The sequence below is a fragment of the Symphalangus syndactylus genome, chromosome 2 (genome assembly GCF_028878055.3).
Source record: "Symphalangus syndactylus isolate Jambi chromosome 2, NHGRI_mSymSyn1-v2.1_pri, whole genome shotgun sequence".
Classification (NCBI taxonomy): Eukaryota; Metazoa; Chordata; class Mammalia; order Primates; family Hylobatidae; genus Symphalangus; species Symphalangus syndactylus.
The window spans coordinates 74284798-74309731 of NC_072424.2; the positions used below are offsets into that span (position 1 = coordinate 74284798).

Below are 24934 nucleotides of genomic sequence, written 5' to 3' on the forward strand. Positions count from 1 at the left end.
GTTCAGCATTAGTTGATAATACCAAATAATGTTTCCAAATTGTTGTATTTACTTATATTTCCACCAGCAGTGTTTCACATACTCATCAATACTTGTTACTGTCAGTCTTTTTAATTTTAGCCATTACGGTAGATTTGATACTGGACAAATATAGACTATAATAGTTTTAAAATACTAATAGCCTTTTGCAGAAAAAACTACTAGCAAGTCCACCTTAGTTTTTTACAATGAAAAAATAGAACCAAGAAAGAAAGAAATAGTAGATAAAAGATAAGACTCAGAGGAAAATACATGTTAAACTTTGGATAAATTTATAATGAATTTGGGGAGCAAAAAATAATGGAATAAAGTTTAAAAATTATTTAAGTGGAAAGGTTAAAGTTTTCTAAGATCCTCACATTGTTTAAGAGGAGAGTAGATAAAGCCTAATGAAAAAATAAGAGGAAGAAACTAACTTTGCCAGGACTGAAGAAGAAGGAAAGGGTATTTCAGAAAGGTAAAACATTCTTTGCAAATACTCAGAGCCCTGAAAGAATCTGGCACAGTTCCAGAAGAGCAACACTGTGGCATGTGGCTTAATGCCAGCCTTCATGAAGGTGCTGAGGAAATTAGGCTGCAATCAGGACACTAATTTGGGGATAGATTGGGCTGGGCTATTTCAGGAGATTTTTAGGAGTCTATACTTCATTTATTTGACCACTAAAGAGTCATTAACGTTTTAAAACACACAAAACATTTTAAATGATTTTAAAAGCACAACTGGCATCACTTGAATTACATTCAATATAATTATGGTTTTAATATAAATATCTTATAAAATATAAACTGGAATCCACAAACAGTTAAATAGCAATTGTAATAATCCATGTATAAAGTGGCAATTTAATATTTCACCTCAAGGCACTGTGCTATGTATATCTGTCAGTATAAAAATTAATGACATTGGCCGGGCACGATGGCTCACGCCTGTAATCCCAGCACTTTGGGAGGCGGAGGTGGGCAGCTCACCTGAGGTTGGGAGTTCGAGACCAGCCTGACCAACATGGAGAAGCCCCGTCTCTACTAAAAATACAAAATTAGCCAGGTGTGGTGGCACATGCCTGTAATCCCAGCTAATCAGGAGGCCGAGGCAGGAGAATCGCTTGAATCTGGGAGGTGGAGGTTGCAGTGAGCCGAGATCTTGCCATTGCACCCCAGGCTGGGCAACAAGAGAGAACTCCATCCAAAAACAAAACAAAACAAAACAAAACAAAACAAAACAAACAAACAAAAAAACTAATGACATTGTACCTAAACCCAAGTAACACGTAAGTGAAGTTGCTGGTGGTTGCAAAGAGAAGGGAAAGGAAGTGAAGGATGTCAGATAGTAGAGGCAAAGAACCTTTGGGATTCAGGAAGTACTAGGAGATTCCCATGGTGGTTGATTCTCCTGCATACCTAGCTCCTCCCCAACACACACACACACACACACACACACACACACACACAATGTCAGTTTCCATTATTTGGCTCGAATGTTATTGAACAAATATCTTCAGGAAAAAAAAGAAGTGTGGATTTAGAACATGATTTCATGCTGCCTGTTGAGAGTATTTCTCTCTCTCTCTGTCTGTCTGTCTGTCTCTCTCTCTTTAAAGAAAATATCTCACTCTGTCACCCAGGCTGGAGTGCAGTGGGCTGATCATGGCTCACTGTAGCCTTGAACCCTTGGGCTCAAGCAATCCTCCCACCTCAGCCTCCTGTAGCTACGACTGCAGGCACATGCTACCATATCCATATCCAGCTAGGTTTTTTGTTTTTTGTTTGGTTTTGTTTTGTTTGTAGAGTTGGGACTCTCACTATGTTGCCCAGGCTTGTCTTGAACTCCTGGCCTTAAGCAATATTCACTCCTCACTCTCTCAAAGTGCTGGGATTACAGGTCTGAGCCAATGCACCTGGCCTTCCTTTTTGTTTAAGATGTTAAGGTATCAAATTTCTGAAACCAATCCCATAAACAATTAGTAATATGTAGATGTTTTTATTTCATGTTGTTTTTTCTACCAAATTATCCAAAGAAAGCTGTTATAGACAGAAGTTAAATGTATCAAACCCCTATACCCTTATTATGACTTTTCCTGGTACAGTTATAGACTCGAATCTCAATTCTGCCTCTAGTATTGGAATCACAGGCTCAAATAGAACCACTGAATCTTTTTCCCACCATATTCTGATCTATGTTTCATGTATCATTTGTTTGAAAAATGATTGTCTCATATTGCAAAAGAGCACAGATGTGCCTCCTCTTTCTCAGTTATAATGATGAAAATCCCCAGTAAGCAATTATTTTGTGAATGAATTTTATGGAATGCCAATTCATGCTGCAAAACTAATTCATCCTTCTGTTAACAACAAGCATCACCCAAATGTCCCCCCACCTGCCAGAATAAGTACTATGACAAATACAAGATTTTAGAAAAGCAACATGTTTACCAAGTTCTGAAGAAGTATTCAATCATAGCAGTATTACAGATTTTTATGAGAAAATCCATTAGGCTTTAATATGTTGCAGTATATCACAATCTAGAACATTATACTCTTACAGTATTTCAAAGAAGCAATCTTGTTGTAAAGTTGTTTCCATTTCAGAAAAGCAATTGGAAATTTCTAACTTAACTTATGAAATACTATGCATACCTTGAGGAGTTCATTATGTCATTATTGGCTCTTTGTTTCCTGATTCATTATTTATAACTAAATGCTGAAAGATGTAAAAGAAGAAGCTTTACAGTTGATTGGTATAAATGGTCAAAAGTTTTTTTAAAAACTCAATGTTTTCTATTATATTTGGGGTTTGGTCTAAACTCTGAGTTTTCTAACAAATAAAAAATCAGAAAAGTTCTTGATGCGTTATTATGTACAAAATGAATAGTCCGTAATTACTTTACTTACAATATCACCACCACCACCTCCACCAAGATAATCAGTGTATAAACATCCTTACTTTTCTACCCCATGTCTGAATGGAAGAAATTTATTTTCTGATATCCAAGCTCAGTCCATCTGCATTAGTTCTCTGTGGCTGCTGTAACAATTGACCACAAACTTGGTAGCTTAAAACAACAGAAATTTCTTCTTTCCTTGCCTCTTTCAGCTTCTGGGGGTGCCAAGTGTTCTCTGGCTTGAGGCAACATCATATCACCTTCTGCTCTTCTGTATGTCTGTCCTCTGTGTGTCTGTCCTCTGTGTGTCTGTCTCACAACTGTCTCTCCTTTCTTATAAGGATACATGTGATTGTATTTAGGACTGACTCAGATAATCCAGGATAAACATTTCCTCTCATAGCCTTGACTTTATCCCATCCTTTATCATATAAGGTAAAAATCACAAGTTTTGGGAATTTGACATGGATGTCTTTTGGTGCTTTTTTTTTTTTTGAGACAGGATCTGGCTCCATCATCCAGGCTGGAGTGCAGTGGGACAATCTTGGCTCACTGCAACCTCCGCCACCTGGGCTCAAGCCATCCTCCCACCTCATCATCCCAAGTAGCTGGGGCTACAGGCACAAATAGCTAATATTTGTATTTTTTGTAGAGACAGGATTCACCCTGTTGCTGAGGCTAGTCTCAAACTCTTGAGCTCAAGCAATCCATCCACCTTGGCCACCGAAAGTACTGTGATTACAGATGTGAGCCACCATGCCCAGCCTGGTGCTATTGTTTAGCCCACCACACTGATATGGTTTGGATTCATATCCCCACCCAAATCTCATGTGGAATTGCAATCCCCAGTGTTGGAGGCAGGGCCTGGTGGGAGGTGATTTGATCATGGGTCTAGATTTTCCCCTTGCTATTCTCATGATAATGAGTGAGTTCTCACAAGATCTGGTTGTTTAAAAGTCCGTAGCACCTCACACTTCCCTCTCTCTTCCCCCTGCTTCAGCCATGTGAGACATGCCTCCTTCCTCTTCACCTTTTGCCATGCTTGCGAATTTCCTGAGGCCTCTCAAGCCATGCTTCCTGTACAGCCTGCAGAACTCTGAGCCAATTAAATCTCTTCTCTTTATAAATTACTCAGTCTCAGGTAGTTCTTTATAGCAATGCGAGAATGGACTACTACTGAATATTGGTACCAGAGAAGTGGGGCATTGCTACAAAGATACCTGAAAATGTGGAAGTGATTTTGGAACTGGGTAATAGGCAGGTGTTGGAACAGTTTGAAGAGCTCAGAAGAAGACAAGATGAGGGAAAGTTTGGAACTTCCTAGAAACTTGTTAAATTGTTGTGACAATGAAGTCCAGGCTGAGGTGGTCTCAGGTTGAGTTAAGAAACTTATTGGGAACTGGAGTAAAGGTTACTCTTGCTATGCTGTAGCAAAGACTGGTGGTATTGTGCCCCCACTGTAGGGATCTGTGGAACTTTGAACTTGAGAGAGATGATTTAGGGTATCTGGTGGAAGAAATTTCTAAGCAGTAAAGTGTTCAAGAAGTATCCTGGCTGCTTCTAACTGCATATGCTTATATTCATGAGCAAAGAGATGGTCTGAAATTGGAACATATATTTAAAAGGGAAATAGAGCATAAACGTTTTGAAAATTTGTAATGTGGCCAAGTGGTAGAAAACAAAAACCCATTTTCAGGGGAGTAATTCAAGCTGGCTGCAGAAATTTGCAAAAGTAAAAAGGAGCCTAATGTTAGTAGCCGAGACAATGGGGAAAATGCCTGGAAGGCATTTCAGAGAGCTTCATGGCAGCCCCTCCCATCACAAGCCCAGAGGCCTAGGAATAAAGAATGGTTTTGTGAGCCAGGCCATGGCCTTGCTGCCCTGAGCAACCTTGGGACACTGCTCCCTGTGTCCCAGCCACTCCAGCTCCAGTCATGGCTAAAAGGGCCCCAGATATGGATCAGGCTGCTGCTTCAGAGGGTGCAAGCTGCAAGCCTTGGTGGCTTCCATGTGGCGCTAAGCCTGTGGGTGCACAGAGGGCAAGAGTTGAGGCTTTGGAGCCTCTGCCTAGATTTCATAGGATGTATGAAAACACCTGGATATCCAGGCAGAAATCTGCTGCAAGGAATGGAACCCTCATGGAGAATCTCTACTACAGCAGTGCAGAGGAGAAATGTAGAGTTGGAGGCCCCACACAAGAGTCCCCACTGGGCACTGCCTAGTGGAGCTGTGAGAAGAGGGTCACCGTTCTCCAGACCCCAGAATGGTATATACACTAACACCTTGTACTATGTGCCTGGAAAAGCCTCAGGCACTCAACACCAGTCTGTAAAGGCAGCTGAGGGGACTGTACCCAGCAAAGCCACAGGGGCAGAGATGCCCAAGGCCTTGGGAGTCCACCCCTTGCATCAGTGTGGCCTGTATGTGAGACATGGAGCCAAAGAAGATTATTTTGGAGCTTTAAGATTTAATGACTACCCTTCTGGGTATTGGACTTGCATGGGGCCTGCAGTGCCTTTGTTTTGGCTGATTTCTCCCTCTTGGAATGGGTGTATATACCCAATGCCTGTACTCCCATTGTATCCTGGAAGTAACTAACTTGCTTTCAATTTTACAGGATCATAGACAGAAGGGAATGCCTTGTCTCAGATGAGACTTTGGACTGTGGACTTTTGAGTTAATACTGAAATGAATTAAGACTTGGGGGACTATTGAGAAGGGAGGATTGTATTTTGCAATGTGAGAAGGACATGGGATTTGGGAGGGGTCAGGTTGGAATAATATGGTTTGGATTTGTGTCCCCGCCCAAATCTCATGTTGAATAGTAATCCCCAGTGTTGGAGGCAGGGCCTGGTGGGAGGTGATTGGATCATGGAGGAAGATTTCTCCCTTTATACTCTTATGGTAGTGACTAAGTTCTCAAGAGATCTGGTTGTTTAAAAGTCTGTAGCACCTCCCCTTTCCCTCTTTCTTCCCCCTGCTTCAGCCATGTAAGACGTGCCTCCTTCCTCTTCATGTTCTGTTCTGCCATGCTTGTGAGTTTCCTGAGGCCTCTCAAGCCATGCTTTCTGTACAGCCTGCAGAACTCTAAGCCAATTAAATCTCTTTTCTTTATAAATTACTCAGTCTCAAGTAGTTCTTTATATCAATGCAAGAATGGACTAATACCCACACCACCTATCTATGACTTTACCCCATACTTTTCTGCCCCCTCTGATATTTTCTTGCTCTGATCCCCACCTCCACCTCCCTTTCCCTCTTCTTTGTATCTTCGATTGCTCACCCTTCAACAGTTCTTTCCCCTCATCACAGAATCATATGAGTTTGCTAGGGCTACCATAACCAAGTACCACAGACTGAGTAGTTTAAACAACAGAAATCCATTTTCTTATGATTCCGGAGACTAGAATCTAAGATCCAGGTGTTGGCAGGCTTTGCTTTCTTCTGAGGCCTTACTCACTCCTTGGCTTGCACATTGCTTTCTTCTCCCTGTATTTTCACATGGTCTTCCTTCTGTAGGTGTCTGTGTCTTAAGCACACCTTTTTATAAGGACAACAGGCATATTGGATTACAGTACCCTAATGACCTCATTTTAACCTACTTACTGTTTAAAAATCCTATCTACAAATATAGTAACATTCTGAGTTACAGGGAGTTAGGACTTCAGCATATACATTTGGAAGGATAGAATTCCATCTATAACGCATAACATTCTTCCCCATTCTGGAAAAGAAAAATCATCTAAAGAGCTACTACTTCAAACTACCAGCTATATCAGGCATTTACTACTCATCAAATGATCTGTGCTCCCTGACATTTCTCAGCTCTGTTGGTATAAGGTGAAGCCCTGGGACTAACTTTGGATTGGCAGTACTACATTTTTAATGGACCAGGAGGGGCTTATATTATGAAAATATGAATGTAAAAAAGAAAGGTAGTTTCACTTTAGAATCACAGTCTGACAATATTGGCGACAAATGGATTATACTTTTGTTTTCACAAAAAATAATTGATATAATATTCTCAGCAGCACTTTGTTCTCATGCCTCTTTAACTTTCATTAATGAAGACTATAAGAAACAGCTTTATAAAGTCAATTAGGAAATGTACTATAAGAAAATTATTTTGCATATCTCCAAAACTCTTTGCTTCCTCAGAGTACTCCTTTTAACATTTTGGTCAATGATCTTTTAACTGATATATTTGTTTGTTTGGTTTTTATTTTTGTTCATTTGTTTTGCCTAAAGCCATGGGTGGGGGTGTGTATTTTACAACTACAATATAATGTAACCTCAATGAGATAACAACTGGGGCAATTGTAGTCATCCATGGATTTCCCATGTCTAGAACAGGTACTCAGTAAACACATTAGCAAAATGAATGAGCCAACTTTATAGGACTATATGGCCTGAATATCTGCATTGTTATTTTTTCCTAATCTTGATTTCCTTTTCTTTCTTATATTTTTCTATACCTAATTATTTTATATGTGTCCTTAGGAGAATAGTTAGTTCTATATCGATAAAAAATCGGAAAATATATTTAATAAACATTTAACTGAATGAATTATCTGAATTGATATATATAGTGTCTGAAATTTTATGAATGAGGCAATGCCAGGGACAGTCCTATCATGAGACTTTCTGCATTCACCTTACATCAAGTCAGCAGTCATCACAGAATGGGTTAAAGCAGCAGTTTTCAAAGAGCCAATCAGGAAATTCTCCAAAATCTTTCAGGGGATCTGTGAGACTAAATATTATTTAAGTAAACAGGCATTTACTATTTTCATTTTCAATAACTATTTTAACATTTTTCCATTTTAATTTAAATATGATAAATATTGATAGATATAGCCATATAAACAAAAGCCCTTTGGGAGGTCTTCAGAAGGTTTAAGACTGTAAGTTTCTCAAGATCTAAGTGTGGGAATCAATGGGTTAAAAGAAGGCATTCATGCCTCTATGTTGTACAAAAACACTTTACTTTTCACTATTCTATTGGGTCACTAATCATAGGAAAGACCCATATTGTCTCAACTAGGTACCACGGTGAAACTTTAAAAAACCACTCTATAGAATGAGAGAACTCTGAGTAATGGCTACCCAAATAAACAATTTATAGATCTAAGGACCCAGTCCCAATGCATGTTCTCTTTTTTACTTCCATCCTACATCTACCTTAAGTCCAACCCAGAATTATCCACTCTCAATTATTGGCTCCTGGGAAATTAGGATCTCTCTCTCTTAGATTCCTGTCATACTCCATCAGTGATCCTTATATTTCTGATGCCACTGCCCAGAGGTCTTTTTATGAGGCTGTTTTTGGGGTGGTGGGGGGTGTTAGCCTTAATCTGGAATGGCAACTATATTTCTCATCAAGTGCCAACTCTGACATATTAATAGCAGCTGTCTGAAACATTGTTTGAGAAGGATTCTGAAGCTGTTTCCTGGCTTAGCAAGACAAATGCCATAATTGATTAGTGGTCTACTCTGCGTACAAGAAGAAAGAGTGTTAGCTTATGTGCTGTGTATTTGCTGACCCTGTGAAATCAATTGCAATTGTTATGACCAAACAGATGTAGAGCAAGAACACAAATGCCTACTCCATGCAAAAATTACATAGAAATATAATTACTCTGATGTATAATAATGAGTATCAGCAATAATCGCTTCTTCATAAACAAACTCCATCTGCTTAAACTATAAGCATAAGTTTTATGATTCAAAATGCAAATAAATACATAAGAACATAGGAATTGCCTTGAAAGTTTGTAATAATAGAGCCTGTATATCTATGTATCTAAGTATCTGAAGACGCTTTTAATCTTCACATGAACTAGGATAGATGCCAACTATCCTTGATTTTGCCTCTTTTAGGAACTTGGCCAGACTTTCTTGCAGACACAATCTTCTCAGAACGGAAGCCAGGCAGGTGAATTTTAGGGATGCCAACTGTGGCTCTTGACAAATTCCAGATGTCACTGCTGTGGCTATAGTGTGGCATCTGCTAAAAGTATTCCATTTCTTTACAACATATCATCTTACTGGCATAATTATTAATGCATAAGGAAGAAGACGGGGAGGTGGAAGAGAAGGAGAATGAGAACGAGGAGGAGGAAATTATGAAAGCAGGAGGAGGACATGGGGAAAGAAGAAATAGGAGATGAAGAAAAGAAAAAGGTGTAAGAGATAAAAAAAAGAAGGATACAAGTCATTTCTGGATATTTGAGCCAGTATGGGTTTTTCCTTGCTTGGCAGGAAGCATAGATATAACTATATATTTCCTTAGGATGTGTTCTTGTGACTATTTGCTCTACAGTGACACTCCACTGTTTAGCAGTGATACAAGCTGGCAATATATCCCTTTAAATCACATTCTGTTGATGAAATAGAAGAATTTTCAGCTTCTTTGAGAATGGAACCCAAGCACTGACCAGAACACTCACTGGTTCCTTTGTGAATTTGCCTTTTTGTCATTTTGCCTGAGAGTTATACTGTGAAGAAGTAGATACAGGAAAGCAAGAGATGCCTGGGGCTGATAAATCTGGCTCTAAATACAATATTGTGAAGAGATTGAAAAAAAAAAAAACAGAACCAGAAAAGACTCATACAGAATTTGTTTTCTTGGGAACAAAAGAATACTTAGTGCTTTAAAAAAAATAAATAAATATATTTGCAGCACAATATATTTGGAGCCACAAAAATGTGGCTTAAAATGGAATTCGGACAATATAATCACAAGTAACATTAATGAGAAATAAGTGGGGCAGAAATATATATAAATGGAGAATTTTATAGTTTACAAAGCATTTATAAGCATTTGACTTCATTCATCAGACTACAAACATGATGTAGAAATGATAAAACAATACAAAGCAGAAATGATGCTAGTTATTGCTTTACTGCTGCAGGGCAAAGGTCACAGTGAGCACAACCTTGCTCCCTACACCCCGACAAAACCTAAAAATATCAAAAGGGATGTTTAAACCTTGCTTTAAAGTAAGAAGAAAAAGAAACATATAGGAAAGCAGGAAACATTCTAAAATGATTAAATGGATGGCTTTGTAGGATTTAGGTTAAGAAAATGATGATTATTAGGAATCAGTATGAATTCCTTAAGAGTAAGTCTTGAAAAATTACTCCCTATAAAACTGATAGATTTGAATTCTATAATTCCATAAGCAAGGTGGCATTCTGTGATCTTCCCCTGGGACAAAAAGAGAAATATGGTGTTTAAGACAATCAAACTCTAAGTTATATATTAACTCTCTTCTATAAAATAAATAAATCACACTGTTAAATGTTCTCTATCTCCAAAAACTCTTAAATCTAGAATCCTGAGGATTCAAAATCACCAGCTTATCACAAGAATATGTCCTTGATTTTTTAATCTTGTTATTAATTGAATAAAGATATAATCGTATTTATGAAATCTATAGATGACAGGTGATGTAAAAATAACAATGTTGAATATTAGATTTACATTTTAAAATGATCTCAAGTTGTTCAACTAATTGGAATAACTTGTACTTTCTGGTAATCTCAGGGCATAACAAAGACTGCCACACTGCTGACCTCAAAAAGTATTTGTTGAAACAATGAATGAATAAATGAATGAATGGGTCAAAACTAACGAGGTAAAATTTATCAAATAAAATTAATTTTTTCAGCTACAGAATAGACTAAACCTGGTTTGATGGCAATTTAGATAAATACCAGACAGGTACATTCATTACTGTTCAGTTTAGGCCAAGAGTCCAATTAACAAGTGTAAAATATCTAACAAAATTAATTTCACTGTCTCTTATCTGTTCCAGTCAGACTACATGTAAAATACAAAATTCCTTCCGGACATTACTTTTTAAAATTGACACTGGCAAACTAGAGTTCAACAACTTTATTCTGATTGGGCAGCCAAAATATTAAGAGGTCTGGCAATCTTGTCAGGAGATATAATTGAAGTATCTGGGATGCTTAACTTAAAAAAAGAAAACAGGTAGGAGGGACATGCTTCAGATATTTGGAGGGCTGTCATAGGAAAGATATATTACAGTCAGTCTGTTTATCACTTAAGGAAACCATATGGAAGCTACAGGGAAACAGATCTTGCTTTAGCAGTACAAGGAAGAAATTTCTAAGAGTTACATCTGTCCAAAAACAGATTCATTTACCTTGCTAAAAAGGGAACACTTCATCGCCTTAAGGATCCAAGCAAAACTAAATAATCTGCCAGGGGCTTTGCAAAGAAATTATTGCTGTGTTAGGTAGAACACTAGCACAGATATCTTGAAGAGCCTTTCTGGGTTTATTATGCTATTTTTTCTATAGCCTCGGAGGGTCTTGCTGCCTCCATCTTCAACAGTACCATAACATTTCTTTTCATTAATATATCTTCTTCCACTTTAATACCTGATAAGGTCTTTGTTCTAAGTCCCATTGTTCTTAGTTGCTAATGAGGTAGTCCTTCTGTGACAGTTAATTTTATGTGTCAGTTTGACTGGGCTAAAGGATGCCCAAATATCTGGTAAAACATTATTTCTGGGTATGTCTGTGAAGGTGTTTACAGAAGAGATTAGTATCTAAATTGGTAGACTGAGTAAAAAAGATGCTCTCACCCATTTGGGTGGGCATTATACCATCCCTTGAGGGCTTGAATGGAACAAAGAGGCAGAGAACAGTGAATTAGCTTTCTGCTTGAGCTGGAACAGCCGTCTTCTCCTCCTCTCGGACATCAACACTCCTGGTTTACAGACCTTAAAACTCAGACTGAATTACACCACCAGCTTCTATGGTTCTCCAGCCTGCAGATCATGGGACTTCTCAGACTCTGTAATCACATAGGCCAATTACTATAATCTCTCTGTTACTCTGAAGAACGCTGGCTGTTCTGTGAATGGGCCACCATATATGCAAAGTTCCCCCAAATGCCAGAAGAGCTGAGAAATCAAAGAATGAGGTAGAAAAATCCAGTTTGTCAGTAATGGAGGTAATTTACAGAGAAAGTGTGGTCTTGGGCAGCAGCAAGACAGGTAGATCTCTAAACCTGTTACCTCCCAACCCAGAGCTTATATACTCCAGTGAAAGGGTATAAGTGCTCACTATGCAAGATAATTAAAGGCAATCCTCCAGAACAGGCAACAATGCTATATATTCATCATAGTCTGTAAACTGTGGGATAACATCAAGGTTAACATGTTCTTTCTCTAGGGACAGTAAATAAAGTAGGAATCCGGAGGCATTCATGGGACTGAGGATACTCAAAAATCATTATGGCAGATTAGCATTTAAGGTGGAGTCACTTTTGTCTCCACATTGATATGGCTTCTTTATGTTCTTACAATCTGACTTCTATTGCAACCATGGCAGGAAAAAAAGAAATAATCCCCTGTTAAAAGTCACAGCCCGGCTGGGCAGGATGGCTCACACCTGTAATCCCAGAACTTAAGGAGGCCAAGGTGGGAGAATCACTTGAGGCCAAGAGTTTGAAACCAGCCTAGACAACAGAGCAAGATCTCATCTCTATTTTTAAAAATAAATACATAAATAAATAAAGTAAAAGGCATAGCCTTTTTGCTGTAATAGCCAGTGGTCCTGCATTATTTTCCTTCCCCTTAACTTTGTAGAGTTATTGTTAACTATCCTTCGTCTACAATTTTTTGCTTCTCTAATTACTTTCTTCTTTTCAGTGGCCTTTTTCCTCTCCTTCTACTCATGAATCATAGTGTTTTCCTAAGGCACTAATACTTGCTATGTTTGGATGTTCACTACCATTTTTGATTATGGGATTAGAATAATGTTTAAATCCTTTATTACAATAGGATAATGTCAGTGATACAATTAACACTGTGTCTTGGTAATTTCCCTATGTGACAAACAGTGAATACTGATTTGCTTGACAATACCCAATTGTAGTTACTTAGTTTTATTTTCCTAGTTGAACCAGGAAAAGTATTTCAAAGTTTACAGTTGTATTTTCTTGACAGACAAGGAAAAAATGCTTCAAATTTTATTTTTGTAAAATTTATCATGGAGGAACTTTACCAGATCACACTTGATATGCTATCAGGGTAGCCATCAATTCAAATTATAAATGTGGCGATATTTTATTGCCCTTCATATTTTAAAGTGAGTCTAAGGATAGTGTCACAAATCATGCACAGAGTGCAGCTGAAGACACCATCAATCCTCCCCCATCATCTACATATCAAAATTCAACTTAAGTTTGTAGACACAACCACAACTATTAGAATATTTTGTAGAGAATGGAAGTTCTATTTCCCAAGTCTACACCAAGCTTGCTCTTCAAAAGAATCTCTCATCTGTTATTAAATAGCCACTTGGGATTCTTACCATTATTCTAGGCACGCACCGTATTGATTAAAGCTCTACTTAATATCAGATATCAGCCAACACTGAAATATCCTCCATTCAAATGCTTATTACCCATTCAAAATAACTGAAAATGTAGTTAGAGTATATGGTTGCTAGGTGGAGATATTTAAGTTATATGATCTCAGAGTCTGAACAAATGTGCATCCCATCAAAGGTCTAGACCAGAGCTGTACAATAAAACTTTCTGTGAAGACGAATATGTTTTTCTAAACTATTCCATATGATAGCCACGAGGCACATGTGACTACCGAGAATCTGAAATGGGGCTAGCGCAACTGAAGGACCGCATTATCAATTTTATTTAATCTTAATTAATTTAAATGTAAATAGCTTCATATGGCTATTGAGTGCCATATTGGACAAAACAAGCCTAGTCTGTAGAAAATATAACCATGAATTATTCTTATGGTTTCCTTTCTTAGGAATAAATGTAAATGTTAGTAACATTAACATAGTACTATTGTACCAAAGTATAATGCTGCACCAAAACATTTACACTGACTTACTCATATAAAGGACATTTATAGAATACAGCAGGTACTATGTACTAGTTGTCATGCTAAGTGCTGAGGAACTTTCAGGAATTCCTTTAGGAGCTCAGGATATTGAGAGATGCAGTAAATAAGTTAATAAACTACAATATAACTTTTCTTGCTATTAGAGGCATCTAAATAAAGAAATGTGGAAACACAACATATAGAATAACTCCGCAGGAGTTTAAAAGGTTTCTTCGAAGACTTTAAAGCTGGGATACCATGAAGAAATATGTAACAAAATAATATGCGGGGATGAGTGTGGGGGGCGTGGGGAAGTGGACAGGCATTCCAGTAAAGACATGGGGTCCTGAAAGGGCTTGGCAAGGCTAGGATACAGCAGACTATTCTCCATGTGTTGTGCAGTGGCAGAGATGTGCAGTTCCAGTCTGACTGTGAGAGTCTTATATAGGACGTGAGAAGTTTGGCTGCCAAGTGATCACATACTGCCCTAAAATTCCCCTATTGTTAGAATTTTTACACTTTTATTGTAAGTACTTATCTTTTTAATCTGCTTCATTAGATTTCTAAATTGTTACAGCCAGACCATGTCTTCCTTATCCACCACTGTGCTCCATGGCATCTGATAGAGAAGTAATAAATATGTGTTTTAGGAATGAATGTTTCTGCTTGTTTTGAAGCTTGATGCTCTCTGGAACCACACTACCTACCACCTTCCAAACTACCTCTTTGACTTCTGGTGTTTTCCCTCTTGGTCCATAATCAGGTAGCCATTGTCATTTTCTAGCAGTACTTAGTGGAAGGTTTTATGACTGAGTTACCTGTCTTTTAAATAAAGCTGGGTAATTTAATAGACAAATACGTTTATGGCATTGGACTTGAGTTGCCCACAGTAATGTACTTAGATGGAAAAGAAATTGAAATAGCTCCCCTTTACCAACTCTATCAATATATGATTAAAAGGAATATTTTTATTTTTATTTTAGTTTTTAATTTTTGTGGGTACATAATAGGTGTATATATTTATGTAGTACATGAAATATTTTGATACAGGCATACAGCATGTAATTATCACATCAGGGTAAATGTGGTATCCATTACCTCAAGCATTTCCTTTGTGTTACAAACATTCCACTTGTACTTTGTTTTTTAAAATGTACAACTGAATTATTATTGACTATGCTTCCGGAAAGGTGTCCCAATCCAGACCCCAAGAGAAGGTTTTTGGATTTCGTACAAGAAAGAATTGAAAGCAAATTCATAAAGTGAAGCAAGTTTATAAAGAAAGCAAAGGAATAAAAGAATAGCTATTCCATAGGCATAGCAATGGCTTGAACTGCTGGCCTAAGGATACCTATAGTTATTTCTTGATTACATGCTAAACAAGGGGTGGATTATTCACAAGTTTTCCAAGGAAACGTGTGGGCAATTCCCAGGGCTGAGGGTTCCTCCCCTTTTTAGACCCATGTAAGGTAACTTCCAGATGTTGCCATGGCATCTGTACACTGTCACGGCACCGGTGGGGGTGTCTTTTAACATGATAATGAATTATAATTAGCATATAATGAGCAGCGAAGACGACCAGAGGTCACTCTATTCATCATCTCGGTTTTTGGTGGGTTTTGGTTGGCTTCACTGCTGCAACCTGTTTTATCAGCAAGGTCTTTATGACTTGTTTTTCCTGCCTGCGGACCTTCTATCTCACTCTGTGACTAACCTCCTGGGAATGCAGCCCAGTAGGTTTCAGCCTTATTTTACCCAGCCCCTATTCAAGATGGAGTTGCTTTAGTTCAAATGCCTCTGACAACTACAGTCACCCTGTTGTGCTATCAAATACTTGATATTATTCATCTTTCTAACTGGAATAATATTTTTTAAATAGTAAAGAGTGAGATATATGAAGTCCAAATATCTGAGACAGGTCCCAATCAACTCAGAAAGTTTATTTAGCCAAAGTTAACTTGCATCCATGACACGGCACAGGTCCTGACAACATGTGCCCAACGTGGCTGGGGCACAGCTTGGTTTTACACATTTTAGGGAGACATGGGGCAGCAATCAATATATGTAAGATAAACATTGGTCTCATCTAGAAAACCGGGGTAACTCCAAGTGGGGAGGAGGGTTCCAAGTCATAGGTAGGTAAGAGACAGTTGCATTCTCTTATGAGCCTCTCCAAATGAGGCAATCAGACATGCATTTATCTCAGTGAGCAGAGGGGTGACTTTCAATAGAATCGGAGGCAGGTTTCCCGAAGCAGTTCCCAGTTTGACTTTTCCCTTTAGCTTAGAGATTTGGGGGTCCCATGATATATTTTCCATTCACAGATATAAAAAAGAAAGAGAAAGGTACACCTGAGTAAATATCTACTCAACAGGGAAGCAGGATACATGTTCTCTTTGCTTTCCCTGTTTCCTTGATAGCCATGAACACTTATGTTTATATTCCTCATGATTTGATGAAGCTAATCATCGCAATAAGAGAAATACGAAAGACTCTACAACTCTAGACACGAAAGCAATTATACAGCCTTTTGACATGCAAATTTATTCACTCTGCAAAAAAAAAAGTAATTACTTTCGGTACGGTCTCCCATGTATCTCCCAAAAGGCAGCCTGCTCTGGGTGCATGTAAAAATTAACACGACACCCTATACAAAAGGGAATGCTCAGAGTTAACAGCTAGAGAAGACGGGCGCCAATCTTTAGGCACAGGCTTATTACTCCGCACCCTCCCCCAAAACAAATGGAGGACAGAAGAAAAAAGAAGTTAATACAACTATTACTCTACGGAAATATTAGGGGTATCGCAAACAAAGTTCTGACACTAAACTTTACTGAGCCCTGCATCCTGCCCACGACCCCCCAGAAACACCCACGCACCACCCTCCTAGCTGCCGCAGCCCCGCCAGTCTCGCCGAGAGGAACCCCCAGCGCCGCGGCAGAATCACGGCACTTCGGCGCGTCCCCGCGCCTCGGGCGCAAGCGTTTGGTGTGTCTGCGTCGGGGGCGGAGCCTCTTGTCCCTCTGCGCGGCCCGTTCGCCTTTCTTCTCCTCCCACCGCTTGTCGGCTGACGTGTCTGCAGTTCCTCCGCGTCTACTGCGAGTCAGGCCGTGATGGCGGACGCCTGGGAAGAGATTAGGCGGTTGGCGGCCGACTTCCAGCGGGCGCAGTTCGCCGAGGCCACGCAGAGGTGCCCGACCCTCCCTCTCCTTTGTGGAGCCCAAATTAGGCCGTGGGCGGACACGCCTGTATCCGGGACTTTAGACCCGCGGCCCTGCATCCCGGATCTTCTTGCTGCTTGTTACCATTCTCTCCTTCTCCGCCCCGAGCCGGGATCGCAGTTCCAAGTCCAAGGTTCAGCGGGAAAGTCCGCAGCCTAGGACGCCCTAGAGCCCCCCAGCCCAGCTGCAGCGAGATGCTGGCGCGCCCCGCCCCACCATGGACGGGGCCGGTGATTTCTAGCTGCCTTTATTGAGCGTTCCTCTGACCCTCCCTCACCCACCAGCCAACAAATCACTGTGACATTTTGGCTATTATACACTTCCTGATCTAGAATGAGCTCGAAGGGAGAGGCTAACCCCCCGCCCCCATACAGTACTTGGCAAATAGTATGTTGATCCTTAAAACTTTTTGTCCTTTTATCTCTCGTAACAGACCTAGGGCTAGACCCCTGACCCCATCTGTTATTCAGGACACTGACATTTTCTACCAGCCCACTAACCTTTGGAGGATGTGTCCAGAGGAGCCTAACTCTGCTTTTTTAAAATAACGCTAATAGAAGCCTTTCTATTCTTTGACTACTTCCTACCTGCGATGTTTTATTCCTTTTGAGCCCGAAGACAGCAATCCCCTTATGCTGTATTTTCTACCACTGATAGCAAACTCGTAACTGCATGGGTAACTAACAGTAGCAGTTATGGTTTCATTAGGCCACATCCCCTGCCTGCTTGCAGACCATGTGTGTAAGTGAGGCAATTATGCACTTAATTTAAAAGAAAATTCTGATTAAACTGGAAATTAGGGTATTTTTTTGTGTTGTTTTTTTTGTTTGTTTTTTCTTTTTTCCTACCTAAGTAAATGTCTTCAATTTTCTATTCAGATTTGAAGATTGGAAGCAGGCCTGTAAGAGACAACAGACTTGAAATTTGTGATGGGATGATGTGTACCAATTAAATAAATGATTTAAGCATATGTAAACCTACTTTGAAAGTTTTTTTTTAACTTCTTGAATCAATTAGTGAAAAATATAGATATTGCGTTGTAGAAGTTAGTGACTAAACAAACTTTTTAAAAGCCGTTTTCATACATTGTGTTAATTTTATTGGGCACCAATGTATCAAGTGGACTTTTGAAACTTAACTTTTTTTCTTTCCCTCAGGTTGTCCGAGCGGAACTGCATTGAGATTGTTAATAAATTGATTGCTCAGAAACAGCTAGAAGTAGTTCATACACTCGATGGGAAGGAATATATTACTCCAGCCCAAATTAGTAAAGAAATGAGAGATGAGCTACATGTCCGAGGTGGTAGGTAATTCTTTAGTGTTTTTTTTTTCTTGGATTTTTGGAAGGGGCAAAAAAACAAAAACAAAACCCGTAAACATGTAATTGCATACTAAATTATTTATAGAGTGTCAGATATCCTTTTCAATTGTTAATTTGATAATCAGGCTTAATATTTTTACTGGGTTCATGCAAACATGGTCATATCATTTTTTTTTTTTTTTTTTTTTTTTTTTTTTTGAGGCGGAGTCTCGCTCTTTCGCCCAGGCCGGAGTGCAGTGGCGAGATCTCGGCTCACTGCAAGCTCTGCCTCCCGGGTTCATGCTATTCTCCTGCCTCAGCCTCCTGAGTAGCTGGGACTATAGACGCACACTACCGCACCCGGCTAATTTTTTGTATTTTTGGTAGAGACGGGGTTTCATCGTGTTAGCCAGGATGGTCTCAATCTCCTGACCTTGTGATCCGCCGGTCTCGGCCTCCCAAAGTGCTGGGTTTACAGGCGTGAGCCACCGCGCCAATGAACTCAAATGTTAACACTTAACAAAATATTTTATCATTTTGAGTTATGTGTACTATATGTGAATTAATTGTTTCTTTTTACAATTAGTTAATTTATTGCATGACTCAGGGAAGGGTATTCAGCTGCCTTTTATTAGGTGGTAATTGTGAACGGGGACAGTATCTTACAGGATTATAGATTTTTGAAAATCAAGGCTGTATTTCTTCTTAAGGCTTGCTTGTACTTACAAATTAGGTAACTCAATCCAGTGTGGTGCTACACCAATCATATTGTATGAAATGCTATTAAAAGCACACACAAAGTTGGTTTCCTTTGTCTTCTTAAAATTTGAACAGACTACCAAGCATATTTGAATACTATTTGATTAAAATAGAAGCATTATGAAAGCATCTCTTCATATTATCAGAGTGCAACATTGGTCTTTTTTTTTTCCTTCATAGTGCCTTTAAAATGTGAGCTATAATTTGAAATACTTAACAGATTTTCTTATGCTGATATGTAGAAACCTACCTTTTAGTATCAAATAATTGAAAAAAGTTCATCTTAATTTAGTTGTCAATATCTCTTTGACCACAGTAGATAAATTCTGAATTGTGAAGGGGAATGAATACCCTCCATAGATATAGCCAATTTGTATGCCAGTTGGTGCTCATAACTGGTCTGATGTTATTTAAAAAAAAAAAAAAAATGTGAAAGTAAGTTACTGATTATGGCTTCAGCCATGAAGACTTAGCCATCAGCTAATGGTGTGTATTTGAAGACATTGATTATTCTGGCTCTCTGTTCTATGCAGAAGGACTTTGACCAAAACTTAAATGTTAGTATTTATAGCTTTGGGTTGGTATGTACACATACATCATTTAAAATAAATGAATGTCTTTTCTTCAAAGGTCGAGTAAACATTGTTGATCTACAACAGGTAGGTTTTAAATTTATAACATTTTTGCTTTAATTTCTCAATTTTTTGATACTGTGAATTTGTTCAAGTATTCACTAATGCTGGTATCATATTTTGTATAGTGTTTATAAAGAAATAGTTATATAAGCCTCGCTGATACACTGAATTGATTTAATAAGTTCTGATACATTGAAATGATTTAATAAATTCTGATTTATTGAAATGATTTAATAAGTTGGCCTTATTAAAGAATTGGCCAACTCTTCCCCAGTTGGCTTTCTTATTCTTAACTTTTTACCAAATGAACTTATTTTATGTAAGTATAGAGTTCATGTAATTTTGGGAGAAAAATCACCAGTTTCATGTTTATATGTTTTTAGTATATGAAAGTAATAGAGAAATATTTTTAAAAGTAGAAGCTATTTTCAAAATTTACAAATATATATATCATTACCAAGGTACACTATAAACAAGAAGCCAGCAAATTTTCTGTAAAATGCTATCTGTTATATGAACATGTAATTTACTGCTTTATATAAACTTACTAGCAAGTGACAGTGTAATTCTTTAGAACTGAAAATAAATAAGCAGTACACCTCTAATTTTTCATTTGGCCAATGCTTTCTGTATTATTTCAGATTGATTCAAAATTTAAGCAATTTCTTTCTTTTTTTTTTTTTTGAGATGGGAGTCTCCCTGTGTTGCCCAGGCTGGTCTCAAACTCTTGAACTGAAGGGATCCTCCCGCCTCATCCTCCCAAAGTGCTGGGATCCAGGCATAAGCCACCATGCCTGGCCAGCAATTTCTTTAAAAATATAGTTCTAAGTGTATAATTTCAAGCTTAAGAAACAATACAAACTTATCATTAATAGAATTTGTATTTGTTTTCCAGGTAATTAATGTGGACCTCATTCATATTGAAAATAGAATTGGTGACATTATTAAATCAGAAAAGCATGTTCAGTTAGTGTTGGGACAACTGATAGATGAGTAAGTAAAATAAAGTACAAATTTAGGAGCACTTTATTTTCTTTTTTTTTAAATAGTGTTTAAATTTAGGCCAATTATGGCCAGTTAGACATTTCATTTAGAACTCTTACAGTGCTGATTTTCATAAGGTTTATTTCACTTAAAAAGTAAGTGCTTAAGCCACATATGGTGGCATGTACCTGTAATCCCAGCTACTCAGAAGGCTGAGGCTGGAGGATTGCTTGACCAGGAATTTGAGACCAGCTGATGTAACACAGCAAAGATCCTGTCTCAAATTAAAAAAAAAAAAAAAAAAAAATTCAGTATTAATGTATGGAATACTTAGAAATAATACAAACTTCTATTTATTTCTTAATAAGAAAATGTAAAAGGTAACTTTTACATTCTTTCCCATATAATCTTAACTCTGAAAGCAAATTTGTTCCAAAAATGTTAATGAAAATCAAATACAAATTTCCACTTAAAAAAATCTCAGCATGCCAGCCTGGGCAACATGGCAAAACCCATTTCACTAATTAAGTTTGCTAATTAAAAAATTAGCCAAATGTGGTGGCTCCCACCTATAGTCCCAGCTACTCAGGAGGCTGAGATAGGAGGATTCCTTGAGCCCAGGAGGTCAAGGCCGCAGTAAGCCATAATCATGCCATTGCACTCCAGCTGGGTGACAGAGTGAGATCTTGATGAAAAAAAAAAAAAGAAAAAAAAAATTTATTGTTTGATTAACCTTACATTTAGCTACAGTAATGAGAAAAAAATATTTTTAGAATATGAGTGATGAGTGATGTTCATGTACTCACACATTTCATTACTTTTGGGGCATACTTCATTTCAACGGAAATTAAACATAAAACGAAGAAACAGGAAAAACATTCCTAATTCTTTTTCTTTTTTCTATTCTTTTCTTGTTTTCACTATTAGGAATTATTTGGATCGGTTGGCAGAAGAGGTAAATGATAAATTGCAAGAAAGTGGTCAGGTCACCATATCAGAACTGTGTAAAACCTATGATCTTCCTGGAAACTTTCTAACACAGGTATTTTTTTTCCTAATAATACAGTGTGTCTTTTTACCAAAGGATTTTAAACAAAGACTTTGAATGGAAGGGGAAAAAAAAACGAGACTTCCTTACCATCATTTGATTTATTGCAGGTGTCTGACTTGATATATGTTGTAGCAATATATTTGGAGGGTACTTCTAGTACATTAATGGTTCTGAGGAGGCACTTTAAAAATGATTGTAATCTTCCTGAGCTGAGAGACATCCTAAAACTAATTTATAGACTAAGCTCTAGGGCTGCTTTGATGCAATTAGCAAATGTATAATAAATGCATGGATTTATTTAATGCCTTTGATACCAGCTATATAGAAACTGTAACCAGGCGATTAAATTTCTGATTGCCCAGTGAAATTTTAAGAAATAATTGATGAAGATAATAATTTATAGGGGTACTACTGGCATCTTGTGAGTAAAGGTCAGGGATGCTGCTAAACATCCTACAATGTACAGGACATCCCCCCAACAAAGAATTTTTTTGTTCCAAATGTCAGTGGTGCCAACATCTTTTGACTTCACCATTTATCCTCTTCTAAACTGTCAGTATGATAGGAAGAAGAACCGAGGAATCTGACATTCTCTTAACTTTAGATATTTGTGTCAGTACTCAAATATCTTACGTGTAATAACAATGCTTCATGAAAACATAGACTATTTTCTTGTTTACTTTTTTCTGTTTTTTTTTGTTTGTTTGTTTTTTTAGAATCATAGAAATTCATTTGATAGAGTGGAAAGGACATAAGCTTTTGAGATTTTTAAAAGATCTTGATTTGAATACTGTCTGCACCACTTCTTATTTGACATTAGGAAAATCATTTCATCTCTTTTATGCTTCACATTACATATCTGTAAAACAGGAAATACTGTCTTTTTTATAGGCTTCATTGAAATCTAGTGAAATATCTAACACAATGGAGAAACTAAATAATGCTAGTTCTGTTTTATATTTACTGAAACAAGGGAAAAGCCAAATCTCTCTTTGGGTATCTTATCACTTTAAGAAACTCCAACTTGCAAAATTTGCCAAACCGTAATTACGTGAGATTAATTTATAATACAAGCAGATTTACTTATTTACTCATATTAAGAAAATGAGCTTCCCTAATTCCATTTAAAATACCATTTATAGTATAGATCTGTTTTATATAGTATTTCAGGAGCTGAAGTTATATTTTAGATGGGCAAACAAATGTTAATCACAGGACAAAAAATATATTTTTAAAATACTTCTTTAAAGTATCCAGCTCAAATCCAGATGATTTCTTATAAAACTGTTTCTGAATACATTTTAGAAACGTATATAGTTTTTAATATTTTTCAGTTCCATTCTGAATATAGCAGTATTCTAAAAGCTCATTAAGTTGTTTGAAAAACATTTTTCTATATCATAAAAATATGAGCTGAGCTGACTTGAGTAGATTTAACTTATCTTAAAATGTGAAATATGTCCAAAATTGTTTCAGATGTACCTGATGCCAGTTGTAGTATAGCTGTGGAGAAATACTCTGCTGAACTTGAAAGAAGGTTACCAAGAAGTCAGATTATCTGCCATAGATCTTCTGGACGGGGATAAATTTGCATTAGAGAGGAAAGCTTTTGAGGTCTTATGTTTCCCTATGTTGCAGAATCTGGAATAACATTTATACTTCTGTTAGTATTAGAAGCTCCAGAAAGGGTCTTCTCCAAGACCCATTTGCATGTCTTGGCTGTCTGTATATTGGAGGCTGCCTATATCTAGAAACTATCATATCAAATAATCATCATATTGGTAGTCATTTTTATATTAGAAATAGCCCTCATTAACAAGAGCTATTATGACAGCTCAACCTTTTAACATGTAAGCAAGCAATTTGACTCATTTCTTGGCTCTGCCATGAGATAGTGAACTTTTCTAGAACTGAATCTTCACTTTAGTTGATATATCTTGTAATCTATGCTTGTTGAAATTTCTCAATCACATGATTGATACCTCAGCATGCAGCATGACTTGAGTATGACTATGCAAATGCATATGTGTAATTCTTTTCTTTTAAATTAATAAAAATGTACATCTTTACCCACAGGCACTAACTCAGCGACTTGGTAGAATCATCAGTGGACATATTGATCTTGATAATAGAGGAGTAATTTTTACGGAAGCTTTTGTAGCTCGACATAAAGCACGTATCCGTGGACTATTCAGTGCTATTACCCGGTAAGTATATTATAAAGTATATATATTTGCACATTTCTTTGATCATGGTTTGCATGTTTTTGCTAGCAGCTGAATCTTTTTCTTTGTTTTAATAAAGTCTCATTTAGGACCCCAGTTTATTAAACAGATAAAAGGGCAGCTTTTGTAAAATAGAAATTGAGATTCCAGAGTTCTAGAATGCAGCCTCTCTCTCCAGTCCACATCTCCTTCCTCTTCCTGCCTTCACCACCTTGCGACCCCATACACACTTCTGCAGAATGCAGTTTAAATACTGCCGCCCAGACCAGTATTTAAGTGTCACCCTTGAATCATGGAAAGAACATGCAATTTAAAGTCAGAAGAATTTGGTTCATAGCTTTATCACATAATAGGCACATGACCTTGAGCAGATAAGTCAGTCACCTAACTTCTTTGGGCATCATATGGGGCTAGAGAATTTTATGACATTTTTTACTTTATAGCATTCTATAATTGTAATGAATAACAATGTTACTTTCAAAGTCACTGACTTTTCTAAAATAAGAGTTTCTGAAATATTTGGATCTGTGTGACAGACTCCAGCATAGAATTCAAAAAACCAGTATTCTCAATTATTTCCTCTCACCTGTGTCATCAACTTCATCTCAGTGGCTATATGCCCTACCAGCATTTAAATATATCCAAAAGTCTCCCATTTTAAAACAAACCTCTCTGAACCCCTTTATTCTATATCATCTATCATGCTGTTTGTTCCCTCCCTTAAAGTGAACCTTCTCAACGGTTGAAATCTACATTCAGTGTCTCAGTTACCTTCTGTCACTTCTTAACCCACCTATCTAGCTTCTAGTACATATAGAGCACTGATGTCTCATTATCTGTAAGTCTAATGGATACTTTCTGTTTATTTGACTTGACTTCGCAGCAGCATTTAACTCCAGTTACAACTTCCTTCTTGAAATATTCTCTTTTGTTAAACATAACACTTTAG

The 24934-nt window shown here is 37.6% G+C and overlaps 1 protein-coding gene across 1 annotated transcript in view; it reads left to right on the forward strand.

Moving 5' to 3' along the window:
- The first annotated feature begins 16817 nt into the window (after positions 1 to 16817).
- Positions 16818 to 24934, forward strand: part of UFL1 (UFM1 specific ligase 1) — a 42544-nt gene continuing 34427 nt past the window's right edge. The window contains exons 1-6 of the mRNA XM_055259185.2: positions 16818 to 17000; positions 18189 to 18334; positions 19721 to 19749; positions 20621 to 20718; positions 21637 to 21751; positions 23837 to 23967. Of these exons, the coding sequence (XP_055115160.1) occupies positions 16924 to 17000; positions 18189 to 18334; positions 19721 to 19749; positions 20621 to 20718; positions 21637 to 21751; positions 23837 to 23967 (596 nt within the window). The 5' untranslated portion in view covers positions 16818 to 16923. The remainder of the gene's footprint in view (positions 17001 to 18188; positions 18335 to 19720; positions 19750 to 20620; positions 20719 to 21636; positions 21752 to 23836; positions 23968 to 24934) is intronic.